The 18,905-nt window shown below is 42.6% G+C and overlaps 1 protein-coding gene across 3 annotated transcripts in view; it reads left to right on the top strand.

The window, feature by feature from the left end:
* CHD1L (chromodomain helicase DNA binding protein 1 like) overlaps positions 1-5,554 on the top strand; it is a 46,655-nt gene extending 41,101 nt beyond the window's left edge. Inside the window, exons 20-23 of one of the 3 annotated variants that reach the window (XM_036235003.1) lie at positions 2,180-2,250; positions 2,396-2,510; positions 3,143-3,251; positions 4,387-5,554. In XM_036235003.1, the coding sequence (XP_036090896.1) occupies positions 2,180-2,250; positions 2,396-2,510; positions 3,143-3,251; positions 4,387-4,441 (350 nt within the window). In that variant the 3' untranslated portion in view covers positions 4,442-5,554. Of the gene's footprint in view, positions 1-2,179; positions 2,251-2,395; positions 2,511-3,142; positions 3,252-4,045; positions 4,341-4,386 lie in introns of those variants that run through there. The other 2 variants (XM_036235002.1, XR_004955237.1) reach the window with 2 other exon arrangements.
* Positions 5,555-18,905: the final 13,351 nt, after the last annotated feature.

The following is an 18,905-nucleotide window of genomic DNA, read 5'->3' as shown; positions in this document are numbered from 1 at the left end:
AAAAAGAGAACCCAAAGAAATAAAATCATAAGGGAAAGAGAAGTTGTAACTGACCACAGAAATACCAACAATCATTGAAGAATACTGTGAATGATTATAGGCCAACGAATTCAATAATCTAGAAGAAACGGATAAATTTATAGAAGTATACAACCTTCCAGACTGAACCAGAAAGAAATATGAAATCTAAACAGGCCAATTACTAACAATGAAATTGAAGCGGTAATCAAAAAATTCTCAACAAGTAGAAGTCTAGGACCAGATGGTTTCACAAGTGAATTCCTCCAAACATTGAAAGAATGGGTACCTATCCTTCTTAAACTATTTCCGAAAATTGAAGAGGGAGGAATGCTTCAAAGTTCATTCTAAGAAGCCAGCCAGCATTACCCTGACACTAAAACCAAAGACATTACCAAAAAAAAAAAAAAAAAAAAAAATTACAGGAAAATATTCTTGATGAATAAATTTGCAAAAAATCTCAACAAAATATTAGCAAACCAGATTCAGCAGTACATTAAACAGATCATACATACACCATGACCAGCTGAGATTCATTCCAGGGGTACAAATATGGTTCGACACCCGTAAAAATCCATCAGTATGATACATCACATCAACGACATAAAGGGAAACCCATATGACCATCTCGGTAGATGTAGAAAAAGCATTTGACAAAATTCGACATCTTTTTATGATAAAAACTCTCAACAAAGTGGGTATAGAAGGAACATAGTTCAACATAATAAAGGCTCGCTATGACAGATTCACAGCTAATATCACTCCGTAGGGAAAAGCTGAAGGCCTCTAAGATCAGGAACAAGACCAGGATGGCCCAGTATCACTTCTGTTCCACAGGGTATTGGCAGTCCTAGCCACAGCCGTCAGACAAGACAACGAAATAAAAGGCATTCCGATCAGAAGGGACGAACTAAAGCTGTCATTATGCTGTATACGGCATGATACTGCATATTGAAAAGAGTAACAATCCACCAAAAAACTGTTAGAGCGAATAATTGAGCTCAGTAAAGTTCAAGATACAGAAACCTGCTGCGTTTTTATACACCAACAATGAACGATCAGAAGGAGAAATTAAGAAAACAGTTCCATTTACAATTGCATCAAAAAGCATAAAATACCGAGGGATAAGTTTAACTAAAGAGGTAAAAGACCTGTACTCTGAAAACTATAAGACACTGAAGAAAGAAATTGAAGAGAACATAAATAAATGCAAGAATATACCTTGCTCATAGATTGGAAGGATTAATACTGTTAAAATCCTTACTACCTTAAGCAACACACAGATTCCGTGCAATCCCTATTAAAATACCAATGGCATTCTCAGAGTTCAAACAAGTCCTAACATTTATTGGGAACCACAAAAGACCCCAAATAGCCAAAAAAGCTTGAGAAAGAACGAGGTGGGAGGTGTCACGCTCCCTGACATCAGGCTGTAACTACAAAGCTGCACTAATCAAAACAATATGGTACTGGCATGAAAACAGGTGTACAGATCAATGGAGTAGAAGTAAATTCTGCTTATACGGTCAGTTAATCCATGACAGAGGCGGCAAGGACATACATTGGGGTAAAGACAGTCTCTTCAATAAGTGGTGCTGGGTAAACTGGACAGATCATGCAAAAGAGTGGAATGAGACCGCTTCCTTACACCATATACAAAAATAAACTCAAAATGGATAAAGAACTTTTTTTTTATACTATAAAACCTTGTACGTAAAGCAGGAAAGCAGTATGTTAATCTGCTCCAGCCAAGTCATTTCTATTCAGAAAGGATTATTTTCTAAGTGGACAGTACAGAGCTATTCTGGGCAACAAGCCCACCTTCGCAACAGCAGTAAACATGTCACCTGGCAGAATGATTCGGCATCCGGTGGCCCAGGTGACAGTGAATCGAGACGCGGGGTGAGGGCACCGACAGGATGTCGTCGTGGCCGCCTTCGCGTCCCCAGGGCCGTGGTGTCCCATCGGTCTGGACAGTGGGCCACTCACCATAAAACACGCAGAGCAGGGAACTCGCGTACGTGAAGCCCGCGAGCACGGCCGGGGCCGGGTTCGGAACCGGCGGGGTTCGGAGAGCAGGTGCGAGGGGACCGCCCCCCTCGGGGTGCAGTCTGGAAGCAACTGAACGCTCTCTCCCTTGCTTCTGTTCATTTTGCCGCAGACCTGAGTCTGGGAAGTGTCCTGTTATTCCCTATTGATGATAAAGAATCAAGAAACGAAGGGCGCGATTTGGTAAGTAAAAAAGAAAAACAAAAACCAAAACCCTCTCTGACCGGAGCTCCCGTTTGGCTCCCGTCCGCCCGCACCCCCTCCGAGGGCCGGTCGCGCCGGCGCCGGCCTGCCGTCCCGGGCCGACCTTGCGCGCGGTGTCTCCCAGCTGGCCTTGATCGTGGCTCAGCACCGTGACCGCGCCAGCGTCCCGTCCGGCATCAAGATGGCAGCCCTGGAGGAGGGCCTGAAGAAGCTGTCCTCTGCGGCGAAGGGAAGAGAAGGTGAGCGCTTCCCGGCGTGACACGGGTCCGCGTGCAGGCCCGGGCCGTGGTCACCCGGGGGGGCGAGACGTGTGAGACCCCGGGGTGCGCGGGGCGGGTGCAGGACCTGGTGTCAGCAGAGCCTCTCCCTTTCCGTCACTCCTGCGCCCTCTGTGTCCTCTGGGCGGTGCGTGTCCTGATTTCCAGGGCACCAGGGGAGCAGCTGGGGAGCGCTGCCCCCTGCGTCCCGGGCCCATCGCGCAGAGGCGCCGGCCACACCGGCTGCTCTGCCCCGCACCGCACCGTGCGCTGCAGCGTCCGGACCCGGCGCGTCTCAGCCTGAGCCTTGTTGAGGAACCTTTGCTCGTTTGACTTCCATCGCGGCCATCGGTCACGCTGTTTCCAGATGCTGTGTTCCATGGCGTTATTTTCTTCCCTGTTGCAGTCCTGTCCCAGAACATATCTGACGTAACTGCGTGCCGAGTGGGACGCTCGTGATTTTACATGTGTGTGTAAATACACACACACACACAGTCAGCCTCCCTCCCTCCCCCCCCCCCCCCCGCCCCACCGGAAGCCACGATGCGAGACTAAGGACTTTTTCTCCTGTGTATGTGTTATGCCCGTCCGTCCGTTTTCTTCTTTTATGACAGCGAGCGTCCATCTTCCACGCATCGGCCACGCCACGAGAGGCTTCAACTGGTACGGGACGGAGCGACTCATTCGGAAACACTTGGCCGCGAGGGGCATCCCGACCTACATGTATCCTTCCGTGTGTCGCCCTGACCGGAGCCGCCACTTCCCCCGAGGCCTCGTCCTCCACTCTCTCCCTCTTTGTCGAGAGGAGAGCCGAGAAGCGCTTTCCACCTCGTGGAGACAAACACGTCCCAGCGCTTCCGGCGCCAACAGCTAGATCGAAAGACACGCGAGGGGGACTCGGTTGGGCCATCTGTCACTACCGCAGAGGTCCTCAGGGCCGAGGGCTGATTCACTAGTTCACTCTGTTCACTAAAGTAAACAGTTAAACAAGTGGACAGACAAGGGAACTACTTTATTCCTGAACCTATTCACTACATCCGTAAGGAGCGGCGTGAAATTCAGTTGACCATGAGGACGTAACCTCAGTTGTGTGAACTAGGGTCGCCTTCCGGTGACCTCTTTGCTGTGTGAGGTGACACCGTTTGACCTGTCACACCGAGTCCAGAATCAGTAGGACAGGCTGAATTGACCCCCACGTGCTATAATCAGATGAAAGCTCGTTTTTACTTAGCGGCTCCTGACATTAATTTACTCAGTGGTGGTTTTCAAAGTATTTAAATCACGAGAAAGGCTCGGCGGAGAAGCCGTGCCCCGGACGCTGGCACGGGAGCCGCGTGGACTCGCGGCGGCTCGGCCGGCAAGCAGCCGCAGTGAGCGCGCACAGGCTCGGAGGCAGCGAGGCAGCCCGGTCCCGGCCAGGCCATCGCAGCCACTACCGAACGAGGCAGCGGGACCAGCGGCCCGTGCACAGCTCACCGTCGGGTGGCGCAGTGTTACCTTCCTTGACCACCCGTCAGATACTACTTTCCCAGGAACAAGGCCGCCGCCCGCCCGGCCGGGCCCTCCGCAGCCAGCTAAGACGACGCTTGCTCAGAGCGGCTGTTCTCGAGTCGTCCAAACAGGAGTCGGGATCGGGTGGGCTTCCGAGGCGCTGTTTCTTCCCAGATTCCGATTTCGTTCTCCTGGATGTGTCGCTCTGGTCTGGTACCTGGAGCACAGGTGCCCAGCTTACTCAGGACGGCCCCGCGACAGCTTGTCAGGCCCGCCGTGCGTGGCTATTCGAGTAGTAATAAACTTTCTGTTTCCAATGTTTTCATTGCTTGATTTTTCCTCAGCTGCGTTTTCTTCCCCCCGTCAGATGGATTTCGTTGCAGAGGGAAAGGCTGCGTGGACTGAGGAGCCAGGACAGGTAGCAGGGCGGAGGGCCCTGGAGGAGGAGGCTCCCCCAGCCAGCTCATGCCGTGGGAAGATGCGACTCGTGGGGCAGAGGCTGAGGCCTGGGCATCCCGGTCCACCTGAGCAGAAGGTCCCCGCCCCCCCCCCCTCGTGACCTGGAAGAGCCCATGTCAGCCAAGGGGCCTGTCAAGTGTGGCTTCAGAGAAGCCAGGGCCCCCTCTCCCTGTCCCGCCAAATTCACTTCAGTGTCAAGAAAAAAGGGAATCGTGGAAATGGCGCATCAGGGACACAGCGTGTCGGACGGGGAGGCCAGGGGGCCGAGACCACCAGAGAAGGCGTCCTGGGCGGGGGTGGGGGGCACCGGATAAGCTAGGGCTTTCTACACTCTGTGCGTGACGTCTCGGGCTCTGGGGACCCCGCTCAGCCAGCCCGGTCTCTGCCCTGAGGCCCCAAACGCCCAGCGTGCCGCGGGGCCTGGCCAGTGGGGCACCCGGGCCAGGGCCTAAGGGAGGCAGTGCCCTCGGCCCGGGCCATACGCTCAGCATTGACTGTCCCTGGCAACTTCGGCGGTTTAGCATCTGTGTGGAAGACTTGCTGGACCCTAAATTCACGGTTCCTGCACAGGTTTCTCCTGAAACTCGTTGCTCTCATTTTTACTGCCTCCTGTCCACCACCCTCACACCGGCCCTTCACGCGTGTAAGAGCTCAGATCCTCTGGACTGGCATCCTCGGTCTCTCCCCAGCGAAAAACAGAATTGAACTCCAAAGAGGGAGAATGTAGTGAACCCCGACCTCAGCTACGATGCCCGCCCGCAAGAGCTGACCGAGCGCAAGTAGCTGGGGGACGCGAAGAAGACCCCTCCTCTGTTCACCCCAAAGGTTTTGTCCTGTTTTCTTCACGGCAACTCTTGGAGGCCCTCCCGCTCTCCCCTCTGAGGGGGCCAGGACAGAGCCGACGGTGCAGGACTTTATTCATTAACGAGCCTTTGTAGAGAAGTTGGTGCCCTAAACATCAGTATCAAAACCCTGCTTATTGAGATCGTGAGGGACTTGAATCTATTGAAATTTTCCTATAGGTACAATCTTCTATATTTTTTCGATTTTTAATAAACTTTACCTTGTAACATGCCTATGATTTGTTTAATTTTTTTGCCCCATCAATCTAAGCTACATTCTGTTAATGAAGTCTCTTCACATAATGCTAGAATCAGCCATTTTTGAGCCTCAATCCATTTCTAGGCCAATGTGTTTTCTGTGTTTTCCTGTCTACTAACTGAAATATAAACGCTAGCATTAGTTCCCTTCCACCGCAATCTGCCTTATTTCCCACAAACGTCCTGTAGTTTCTCACTTGGGCCTTTGCTCACGCTGGTGACGGTCCCTGCACTGTCCCCTAAACCTCTTCCCTACCTCCAGCCCCTTGTCCGCTATCAAACCGGGTCATAAGAATCCAGAAAACTGATCTCTGTGCTTGGACTACTGATGGTCGTCGGCTTTGTGGCACCTAATTTGTCGCACCTCGCATTACACTCATTGGTATCCTTATCTCTTGCCTCAATACCGAAGTCTTTGAGAAAGATGATTTCTCGTTTATTTTTCATATCACACAAAGCAGTAATCAGATATTGAATTGAAATGGTATGAAAATCACGGGCTAGCAATTTGGGAAAAGTGTTAGACTTCCCGCATATATCATTAACTCCAGATGGCCTACGTACTTAAATATAAAACGTGGGACTCCAGAAAGCAGCTTCTCATTGGTATGGTGTCTGACTAGCACCTGCCCTTGGAAGCTCCTCCCAGCTTCTCACTAAAATACCAGTGGAATTACAGTGGAAACAACTGGGAACAGACAAGCAACCAACCAAAAGCCAGACTACGAGAGGAAATGATAGTGGGTATAAGGCAAAGCTGAACTGAGGTTTCATTTTTCATTTTGCCTAAAAGCGAGCAGTCGTCCCTCTGTCCTTTCCTTCCCCGTGTTAGCAAAAAAGTCATTCCCCACCCGCAACCTTTGCTGTGGCTGTGTTCTCTAGCCTTCTTGGCAGTGTCGTTATACCAATTACTCCTCTTCTATATTCAATTTCTATGTCCTAACGAAATATCGGGACGATAAATGAAGAAAAACAATCCCATTTACAATTGCAACAGAATAAATTACTTAGGATTAAACTTAAACAGGTAAAAGACCTGTACACCGAAAACAACAAAATGTTGTTGAAAGAAATTGAAGAAGACACAAAGAAATGGAAAGATATTCTGTGCTCATGGATTGGAAGAATTAACATTGTTAAAATATTCATGTTATCTAAAGCAATATACAGATTAATATGATCTATAAAAATCTCAATGGCCTATTTCACAGAAATAGGACAAAAAAAAATACTCAAATTTGTATGGAACCACAAAGAACCTCAAATAGCCAAAAGCAATTCTGAGAAAAAAGAATAAAGCCAGAGTCCACACTCCTGGACTTCAAACTATACTACAAAGCTATAATCATCAAAACAGTATGGGTATTGGCAGAAAAACAGCTATGCAGACCAATGGAACAGAATCGAGAGCCCAGATATAAACCTACACATATGGACAACTAATTTTCAACAAAGGAGCCAAGAACATACAAAGGGGAAAGGAAATTCTCTTAAAACAAATGGTATAAGAAAAACTGGACAGCCACATGCAAAAGAATGAAAGCAGACTAATATACCATACACAAAAATTAACTCAAAATGGATTAAAGACTTAAACGTAAGATCTGAAACAATAAAATACCTAGAAGAAAACAGAGACACTAAACTTAAGGACCTTGGTCGCAGGTGTATTTGTCCACTTGACCCGACAGGCAAGGAAACAAAAGCAAAAATAAATGAATGGGACTATATCAAACTAAAAAGCTGCTGCCCAGCAAAAGAACCCGTCGACAATAAAGGCAACTAACAGATCTTCGAACAACACCTCCAATAAGGGGCTAATATCCAAAATATATAAATAACTTGCACAACTCAACAGCAAAAAAAACCCAATCTGATTAGAAAATGGGGAGAGGACCTGACTAGACACTTCTCCAAGGAAGACACACAGGTGGCCCACTTCACTAGCTATAAAGGAAACACAAACCAAAACTATAATGAGATACTACAACACCTCTTAGAATGGCCATTCTCAAAAAGACAAGTAATAATGTCAGAGGGCCTGTGGAGGAAAGAGAACCCGTGTGCACTGCTAGTGGGAATGTAGATTGGTGCAGCCACTACGGAAAACGGTGTGGCAGTTTCTCAAAAAATTAAGGATAGAATTACCATATGACCCAGGAATCCCTCTGCTGGGAATCCAAATTTGAAAACACTTATTTGTAGAGAGATAGGCGCCCTGTGTTCATTCCAATGTTACAATAGCCAAGATATGGAAACAACCTAAGTGTCCTTCAATGGATGGCTGGATAAAAGGATGCAATACATACAGCGGAATACTACTCAGCCATAAAAAAGATGAAATCTTGCCATTTGCGACAACATGGATGGATCGGGAGAGTGTCATGCTGAGTGAAATAAGTCGGATGGAAAAGGACAAGAACTGTATGATTTCACTCATATGTGGGATACAAAAACAAAAAGCAACCAACAAACAAAAAAATAAACTCACGGAAAACAGAATGGTGGTTCCCGGAAGGGAAGTGGGGTGGAGCAGCGAGAGTAAAGGGGGTCAAATATATGGTGACGGAAGGAAACTAGACTCCACCCAGGTGAGCGCACGATTGAGGGAGCAGGTGTCATACTATAAAGCTGTATCCCTGAACTTTATGTAATGTTATAAGCCGATAAATTTAAAAGATAAAATACTCAAAATCAACGTGAAATGAGCAAAACCCTACACAAGAAAAGGTTTAAATACCCCAAAAGATACAGAAGTACATTTGGACCAGTGGAAACACATTCCTTGTACAGTTATAGGATAAATCAGTATCTCAATGATGTTGGTTTTCCCTAATTTACAAATTTAATGTGATGCATATAAAAATACCATGTTTTTTTTTTTGGAGTTTTATATGAAATTTTACAGAATTTAATATTTAATGAGGAAAAGTCTAAATAAGAAAAGTGGATTTTAAAATATATGGTAAAGTCTCTATAAATAAAAATGTCATCGTTACATTGCCCGGCACTTTGAATCCACTTGAAAGGCAGAAATAGGCACCAAAATGTAATGAAAATTAGTATGTGATTATTGTGGAATCTCAACTTACTGAAAATGGTGGACTTTACAAAAACAGCGCTGGGACAACTAAATAACCATTTGGCAAAAGATGAAATTGAAAGCATAGCTCACGCCATGCACAATAAATAACAAATGAACCAGAGATCTACGTAAAAAACGAAAATACGTAAATACTAGAAAAATGTCAGAAATCCTCTATAAGTTGGGTTTTGAGAAAGGCTTTCTAACTCAAAATCCAAGAATAATAAAAGCAAGTCATGATAAATTTAAATACTTTTAAAAAAAAACCCTTTATGACAACATCATAAGCAAAATCAAAAACCAAATGACAAAGTGGCATAAAAATCATCTTATTAGACCATACAACCAACTCTTAAAAATGGAGGTAGAAATGACAAGATAGATTTAAAAGATGGACAAAATACATGAGGCAATTTGCCAAAATTTTGTTAAAATGGCTATGAAAGATATTCAACTTGTAATTAGTAAAACTCTAAACTGCACTTGGAAGCCATTTCTCACTTATCGGATTAGCAAAAATTCAGAAGTTTGACAACAAAGGTTTTAGTGAGATTCAAGTAAATAGGAATTCTCATTGTATTGGTGAGAAAATAAATTTCCCTGTGGGGTAATGTCTAACAAAAACTATACTTATTTACTCATTATTGACTCATTAATTCCGCTTCTAGAAATTTACCCTGAAGATACATCTCTAAAAAGAAAATATAAACAAAAGATCACTTATTTTAGCATTATTTTAAATTGTAAAATATTGGTTGAAAAACTGGTATAAACACACAATGGAGTACTATGCAGCCATTAAAAAGGTGATAAAATCTCTGATATGGAATGATTTCTTAAATATACTAACTGAAAGTACAGAAGAGTATATATGATATGCTACCCTTTATGTGCTAGAGCAGGGAAAATAAGAAAATATACATATATCTACTTATTTTGCGTAAAGAAACAGGAAAAGTAAACTAGAAACTACATAAAATGGGTGAGGACAGAGTGGGAGGGATTAGAGGCAGTGGCATTTCTCCAAATACATCTTTTAATACAGGTTTTACTTAATTATGTCAATGTTACATATTCAAAAAATCAACAGGGATGGGAGAAGAAATGAAACCCTAAAGTTTAATTCAAACGGAAACAAATGAATCTAACTGTAAAATAAATACCATAACCATTCTGAAGGGGGAAAATGATCAATCTAAGTAACTTTTGAATATAGTTCTTGAGACTAAAATAAAAATAAAAGAAATTTAACTTCTACTTGGCAGGTTTTTTATCATGGTAGGAGTGCAGCAATCCCCAAACGTTTTCGTGTGTATCAGAAAGTTGAGCAAATGAGACATATTTGATACTTTGAGAAGGGGGAGGGGGTTCCCCTGGGAGAACAAAGATACAGTATGGATGTGGGAAGGCAAGAAAGAAAGGTTCTGCACTGGTTTGAAACTAGAGGTGTCAATATGAACTGATCATTTTAAAATATATGTTTAATATATGAATATATGTGACTTTGGACCACATACATGAAACTGAAACTTTTATATTTTAAAAATACAAACTTGCAACATTTTTTTTCAGCTCTGTCCATGGAAAAGTCCTAGAAGTAACGATACTCGGGTAGCAAGGAACAAACCTAGAGCTCGGATCTTGGTTTCTAAATATCATTCCCCACCAAAAGGATCTAAGACTTTTTGGAGAAATGGCTGATTTCGGAGGTGGTGCGAGAAAACGAAAAAGGAACCTACAGCGCTTGGTTCTCCCACCTGCCACATCGGGGACAATTCGAGCATCAAAATAAATAAAGGCGCTCAGAGGCGCACAGCAGATTGGGGGCTGCCGGACACGAGTGTGAAATGGGTGAACGTGGCCCAAAGGTACAATTATTCCAGTCGCAAAACAAATCCTGGGGACGAAACTCACGTGCAGCTTGGTGACAGGTTAATACCGTACTGTATTGAAAGTTGCTAAGAGAACAGATCTCAAAACTTCTCAATAAAAAAATATAGCTGTGCGGTGATGGACGTTAACTTATTCTGGTAATCGTTTCACAGCACATGCATGTACTAAATCATTATGTCGTGCATTTGAAACTAACAATGTTATGTGTCCATTATATCTTTATCAAAAGAGTATAAAGATAAAAAAAATATAGTAATAGATTATAACTTATTAAGAAATTCTAAGTTCATACCAGTGATAATAAACTTCAAGAAAAAAGGTAGAAGGAATACTAGAGTCAGGAAATCACCATTTTACAAAAATCAAAAATAATTGAATAAAGCAAAAAAAAATTTAATGCACATTAGAAGTAGTTGCTGGAAGTTTGAAAAGGAACAGGATAAAGACATGGTCACTAAGCATCTTACCACAAATAACTTATTAATTACAAGGCAGGAAATGGCAACTTTACAGTGGAGGAATTTGGCAGATGTGTTCAGCAACTGGGTTCAACCAGAGAAGCCGAACTAGCTGATGAGTTGCTGAGCTGGGGGCTGAGTCCCCCCCACATCTGAGGAAAGCAAGAATAGAGAGGCTTCTTCCTAGGGGTGAGGACTCTCACGCCTCCCACTGCTCGTGAAACTTCCACCCCTTAAGATGAACACAAGCCAGTTTAAGGAGACAAGAAAAATCGGCATACCTACGAGAGACCAGCAGTCAGAGAGAAGGAAGAATAAGTCAAAGTTCAGAATAAGCCTTCTCTAACTACCACAGCTGGAAGAGACAGACTACAACTGCAACACAAAGATAATTAGAATACCCCCAAGATACACCCTGGAACTAACGGCATGGGTTTTTGAACTAAAAATTTATAACAAATTATAGGATAGGATCAGACTAAAGGATAGGATAGACTGGATGATCATGTGAAAGAAATAGCCCCAAATTCAGAATAACCATATTAAAAGATGGCTTACGTTCTCGTAAAGTTCTTGAACTCCAGGGACAGAGGTCAAACCTTACAAACTCAACTACGAGAAAGGTCAAGTTAGTCTCAAAGGGAAGAGTGAGATCTGTGTTGAGACTTCTCATCTGTAACACTAGAAGCTCGAGGGCAATGTAATAGCACTGACTGGCGACTCTCAGGCGACTTACGCCCAGTCAAGGTATTGTTTCCCATGGAAGAAAGATATTTGCAAATACCCAGGATTTCAAAGATCGCATCGCCCACAGAGCAGATTTAATTAAAATAGGTGAGAAACATTTCTGAACCAAAGAACAAATGAATCAAACGGAGATTTCATGGTAGAGGATAATGAAGATGGAGAAAGAAAAAGTACACGACCAACTTTGATCGCTCCCTCCCTTCCTACCCCGCTTCGACACGCATGTGCATCTAAATCTAAATGGACCGTGATGGTCCCTGGGAAGGCACCGCTGGCAGTGACACAGAGGCCACTTTTGTATATTCTTTCATGGAAACATGAGATATTGCAGCCTCGTTTGAAAGCCACCTGACAATGTTTGTTAAAATTTAAAGTCCCATACCCTTCTACTGTGTTCCCAGTTCTTGGAATCTGTTACCTAGATGTGCAAGCACAAATATGTAAGGATGTTTACACGTACGTACACACAGCTCCTTCTCATCTCTGAACGCTAGAATAGCCACACCATTTGTGCACAGCTAGCATCTCTTCTGAGCACCTGAAACCTTCAGCTGGTTGGGGTCCATGCCATACTGATAGCTCTTATTTCTAATGTCAGTCCAGTATATGACAGGTACATGCTTTTATGTACCTATGCATATCTGTGTATGTGTGCAGACATACACTGCTCGCAGCAGACAGTGTCATTTTAAATTCTGGCAGTATATTGAATGAGAATATTGTTACTTTAATTTGCATCCTTAACGACTAGTGACGTGTAGTGACTTTTCATATATTAATAACCATTTGGGCTTGCCCTTTTTTCTATTAATTCCTCTTTCTATTGATCTATTCTTATATATTCTAGCTTTTTCATTCTTTTTAGGTCAAGGTTTTGGTAAATAATATTTTCATAAAAATCGTCCATTTCTTTTGTTGCTGGAAGGTTGGACACTATATCATATTTGTAAATATGAGAGAGTATGTATATATATACAGGTTTGTAGTGGCAAAAAAAGATAACTACAGACAAGTTAAATGCCCAATAACAGAGGAGGAATAATGTAGCCATATCGTAAAACATTTGGTAGCCATTTCAAAGTCTTATACTATTGATAAAGACAAGATGGGGAGTTGTAGCAGAAACTGCTAGCTGTCAACACAATATTCATTCTTCGCCTCCACTTCCTCCATATAATAGAAGACTGTTTTATTGGTGTGGGATGCGCGCATGCACCTGCATGTGCGTGCGTGTGTGTGATGTATCCAATTAAATAGGTACACATTCCGGCTGCCTTTGCAGTTAGACGTGGCCATGTCACTAAGTGATGATGATGTAGGTGGAAGTCATCAGATGGGTTCTGTGAGAAATAGCTCCAAAAATTGTGAGGCTGCTCCTGCTCCTGCTTCTGGTCATGAGCCAGTAACCGAGTCCAGAATTATGTTCCCAACAGAGACAATGAGGAAACTGGGAAAAACAGAGGGGAAAAGAGTTTTCAGATACTGGACAATAGGAAGTTCATAACTATGACCCCTGAGAGGAAAAGAAATAAGGTGAATGCCAGCACACCTAAGCTTCTTCTTGGGAACAATTTCTGTACTATGACACAGGAAAGGAACCCAAACAAAGCATGAAAAATTGTTGAGTTATTAAAAAAAAAAAAAAGACGGCAGTTCAAGAAGTCTTGAATTTTTGCATCAAGTACTTGGGAGGAGGGAGACATACAGAGAAAGAGTTATAGAAATGCCCATGGTGAGCCCCGTGAATCAATAGCAGAATAAAAATCTGTGTATTATAGGATGAACCTCCATGAGGCTGAGAAAGAGCAGATTTCAGACAAGTAACAGTGGCTAGGAGGGAGACAAACAATTCCCAGAGATCACTGGGCTGAAAAGCATTACAGCTGCAGTGGGAAGATGGAGAAATCTCACTGAGTGCATGGGGCATTCAGCGGAGACCTCGAAAACCATCCTTGGAAGCTGTGCCGAGTTAGCCCTAGAGCAAAGACTGCTATAGATTTGTTTAGAAAGAACATTAAAACGAGCCTCAAAAGAATCAGACTGAACACAAGTATCAGCTGCCGGTGAGAACAAAGTTCAGTGATCTTTAAAAACAAAATTTAGCAACCAACAATGTATGATTCACAATGTCAAGCTTGAAACAGAAAGTTTTATACATAGGGCAGGAAAATACGGCTCATAATAACCAGGAGAAAAATCAGATAATAGAAATAAACTCAGAAATGAAAGAGATGGTGGAATTCGCAGGCAAAGATGCTAAAATAAGTATTATAAATATGCACTTATGTTCAGAAAGAGAAAAGAAACATGAGCATGTTAAGAAGTGGAAGTATGAATGGAACTCCCAGAGATGACAAATAAAACGGAAAGCTTATTGGATACGGTTATTAGCACAAAAAATATCATAAGCTTAGAATTTATCCAAAATGACTTGGGGGCGGGGATTATAAAAAAGCTCTCAGTGACTTGTGAGAAAATGTGAAAGTAATATAGTACATCCAAAATGGTTGTCTTGGAAAGAGAGAAATTTGAGACTGGGGCAGAAAAATATTTGAAGACAATGGCTCAACCTTTTTTAATTTTTTGGAAAGCTAAAACACACCAAAAATCTCAATGAACTCAAGCAAGACAGACAGACAGACACACAGACACACACACCCAGATCACCCCAAGGCATACCACAATCAAATTACTGAAAACTCGAAAACTGGCCAATTATTAAAAAGATACCATACTTATACATATATGAATTAGAAAAAAATTTACCTATGTATATAGAAAAAAAGAGATAAAGTTTACAGACTTCTCATCAGAAATTATATAAGTCCAAAGACAATGGAACAGCAAGTTCAAGTGGGGAAAAGAAACAAAACCCTTTCTACCCAGAATTTTCTATCCAGGGACACTATCTTTCAGAACTGAAGACAAAATAAAAAACATTTCTTTTGAGATAGATAAAAACTGAGAGAATTCAGCAGCAGATCTGCACTACCAGAAGTGTTGACATTCTCCAGGCAAAAGGAAAGTAATGTTACTTGTAAACCTGTGTCTATAAAAAGGAATGAAGAGTGCCGGGAATAGTGGATGTGTGTAAGTGGATGTGTGTACATAAATAGACGTTGTCTCTTCATTTTTAATGTCTTTGGTAATTGACTACTAAAAGCGAAACAATTTAGTGTATGGTCCGTAACATGCAGAAGTGAAATGTAGGACAGCGACAGCAAGTAATACAAAGGACAGGGGAGGAAAACAGAGATATATACTTTCAGGGATTCAAATTTCATGTTCGGTGTTATAATTTAAAGGTCGGCTGTAATAAGTGAAAGATGGATGTTTTAATTATAGAGCAGAGCTGGAAAATAGACGTATGTGAGCTCCGTATGTAAGTTGAAATTCTCTAGTGGCCACATTAAAAAAATCTAAAAAGAAACAGATAAAATTAATTTTAATGATATATTTTATTTGACCCGATGTAATAAAACCAATGGATCGAAAATATCATTTGATAATCAACATGAAGAATTATGAATGGGATATTTCACATTCTCTTTTTCACACTAAGACTTTGAAATCTGGTGTGTCTTTTGCACATCTCAGTTTGAATCATAAATCCCCACTGGAACATGATCTGCATTTGAATTTAACAAGGTGTACCCTTAAAAGAATTTACCTCTATACCCAAATTGTTTCAAACATACTCAAACTTTTCCAGCATCAGAATCGAGTTATCATTTTTAGAACTTAAATTTAATACATCAGACTTGCAGTTTCAGCTCAGAAAAAAAAAAAAAAAGATTTATAGCTCAAACTGTCAATCCCATTCTCACAATAAAAGATAAATCAGTGAAAATCAGTGATTATCTTGGATGCATCAGAGAATTGAGGGTGCAGGGCAAATGCCACACTGAAATACGGAGAGATGGGCAAACAGCGACTCACAGCCAAGAGGGCTGTTGCCTGGGGCACAAGCCTCTGTAGCCATAAATGGGCAGAAAGAATTAAATGGCAACTGAGTGTGATCTAGTGTGAGATGTAGAAACTCCTGGAGGAAAACTATCCTAAAGATGCCTCCACATCTCGGAGGGTTGCCTCCAGAAGCCCCACGGGCTCTTCGTAATTAAGAGGCAAGAAAAAAAAATGTCCCCAGGTCTCTGGGAGGGGGAAGTCGCTATTTTTTGAATCCTTCCGGAGCATTCTCCATAATAAAGGCCTACTCTCCAAAGACCAAGATTTTATCAAAGCCTTATCCCACCAAGAGAAAAGGACTTTTATACAGCTAGAGCCATGTTTAGCTTTCCTGGGTCACCTAGAGGGAAGATAAAGACAACAAAACAAAGAACACTGGAGGTCACAGCCCAGAAACTCTGGCCTCTGAAAGTCTGAGGTTTAAGCGCGAGATTAGATTACGGAATGCTTCTCTTCCACTAGACCTCACTCCTGGCCACATCAAGAGGGCTTTGGAAGAATAACAGATTGCCGTTGAAAGAGCTGCAAGGGTACAGCCAATATTTAAAGAAGGACACACCCAAGGACCCAGGAATTTGAAGCCTCTGGCACCTGTATCTAGGGCAAACATTAAGCAGCCCAGCTCCTAGCTAGAACAACAACAACAAACAAAACTCAAACTAAAGCTCTTTCACCTCAGTTCTTATTATCCACCACATATGCCCGGCTTTCAACAAAAATTACAAAGCACACTCAAAGACACAAATAAACAAAAACGGTCTGAAGAGATGAAGCATGCATCACAACCAGACTCGGATGCGACAGATTCGGGGATTATCAAAGAGGGAATTTAAAATAACTATAACTACTTTTAAATCTGTATTACCAAGTTCTTCCTTCAGAAAAATGGATGGATGAGACATCACATATTTTTCCTATTTAAGTGATTCACAAACAAACAAACAAACAAAGAGATCAGGAAAAAGGTTATTCTAGATCAGAACTGTGCCATCTTACTTCTAGAAATTTCTCATCTGCTTTTGCTTACTTCGTTAGCACTCTGGACCCTTCCGATTTCTTTGGGCGGGGGGCATATCAACTAGAGAGAAAGGTAAAGGGTTAAACAAGAAGCAGTATATGTTAGTTGCAGTAAATAAAGAAAATAAAGCACAAGAGGAAAATGTTATGAGAGAGGAATTAGGAATGCCCTATTACGTTACCTGCACTCCACATGAAGATGCAGGCATATCAATTATAAATGTGTATTGCAAACTATAGAGCAACCACTTAAAAAGTTAACCAAGAAAGTATAATTGATGTGATAAAACAGAATCATATAAAATGCTCAGTTAAAGCCAAAGGCAGAAACGGAAGATCAGTGCAAAGAATGAGTGACAATGACAAACACTGTAGTTATTGATCCAATGATATCAGTAATCGCTCTAAATATAAATGGTCTAAATGCATCAATTAAAAGACAGGGATTGTCAGAGTGAATAAAGAACAAGATTCAACCGCCATATTTGAATATGGACGTTCTTGCCAGACTTTCTTAAACAATGAGTTACTGTTGCTCTGTCTTTTGGTTCCTTGTCATAAAACAAACAAACAAACCAACAAAAAACACGCTGATTAACTTCCCTACTCACTGGTTTATCCAGAGAATATGAGCTTAAAGGACAGTGGCCGACTGAGTCCAAGGCAGTGACGGCGGGGAGCCACGCTTAAGGCCCCAAACCCCTCTGTCATCCTCGGAAGAGGGATTATCACTTCCAGTTTATGGTTTGTGAAAACTGTTCAAATAAGGGCGCTCTGGACAGGAAGTCCACCCTCCCCTACCAGGCCCCGCACGGGTCCCCTCCTCTGCCCCATGCATTTGTCAGTACCCACCCCCTCGTCCTCTGCCAACCCACGGTGGTTTTGTAGGAAACTAGGCCGCCCTTTCCTAAAGCTTTAAAGCGTCAGGCACATATTAATAAAGACAGAGCAAGCCAATGAAAGGAAATGGCACCCACAAAATCTCTGGCGACCGTCCCTCTCTCCTCTCCGGTCCCGCTCAGAGTCCTCGCGTTGGCAGCCAGCCGCCTGTGAAATGTGCACATTTTGGAGCAAATGGCTCCAGGAGCTAGCTCATAATCGCTGCCAAACATGTGAGGATTTTAATAGTCCGTTTTCATTAGCCTTGTCTGAAATCACCTGTCTCTGTGTTGCTACCCAACTTAATTGTGAATTATGGTGATTAAGCTTGGCTTTCGGTACCATCGCTGGCAGTCATTATTGGTATTATCTCTGAGGCTGAATGAAGGAAAAATGTCACGCCAGAAAGAAAACCACTTTGTAGGTGAACACGGATATTTTGGTGTCAATGAATGAGGCGGCATCTTTCTTTATTCAGACTGAACCAGACCTGACAGACCAGCTGACAGACCAGCTGTCATTTTCAACCTGCCTTTTGATGGCTTGGGACACATCGTCCTTTGTCACTTGGTTTCCTCTCATCGAGAGGCGTTCCTGATCCCCAACCCCATCCACTTCTCCAGAGATGGGCCCCAGAGCTAATGAAAGTGGGGAAGATAATTAATACCTTTAAAGTGCTTTCAGCAACGTTGATGATTCTAAGAATGAAAGGCGGGGCCCTAGGAAAATTTGGGGGCAGGCAGGAAGGGCCGCCCGTGGGAAACTTGAGACTTTAATTGCTGACTTTTTTCTATCTTTATCAGCCCTATTAAATTATGAACATCTCGCCTTGGCTCCCAATATAGAATCATCTAATGGTGACCCTTGACGAATGGTTTACTTTTTCCTGCAGTGTGGAACGAACAATAATGAAAATCAAGGAAACCGTCCTTCCTTTTCCTCCTTCTTTACAAATTTTAATTTAATGAAATTCCCAAGCCCATTTCTGTTATGCTTTTATGGGATTTGAAGACGTGGCAAAAATAATGAAAGACATTTTCAAAAAAAAAAAAAAATGAGACCATTAAACATCATCTCTAGTGTTTGAATGTCATGTGTGTTCCCACGGTTCCCAACACTCTTAAGACTTGATGGTTTCCTTGATCTTTCCAAAACTCGTTGAGGAAACTAATAAGAGATTTTTTATTCTAATTGGATGGGAAGAAAGAAATTAAGTCATGCGAGCTTAAGGGCTATGGAGAGCGAATCAGTAACTGCTGCCGTCTGGGACAGAGGGGGACAG

Source organism: Rousettus aegyptiacus, unplaced genomic scaffold (genome assembly GCF_014176215.1).
Source record: "Rousettus aegyptiacus isolate mRouAeg1 unplaced genomic scaffold, mRouAeg1.p scaffold_m13_p_17, whole genome shotgun sequence".
Lineage (NCBI taxonomy): Eukaryota > Metazoa > Chordata > Mammalia > Chiroptera > Pteropodidae > Rousettus > Rousettus aegyptiacus.
Note: the sequence above shows the minus strand (reverse complement) of the source record. Positions and strands in the feature narration are given on the sequence as shown.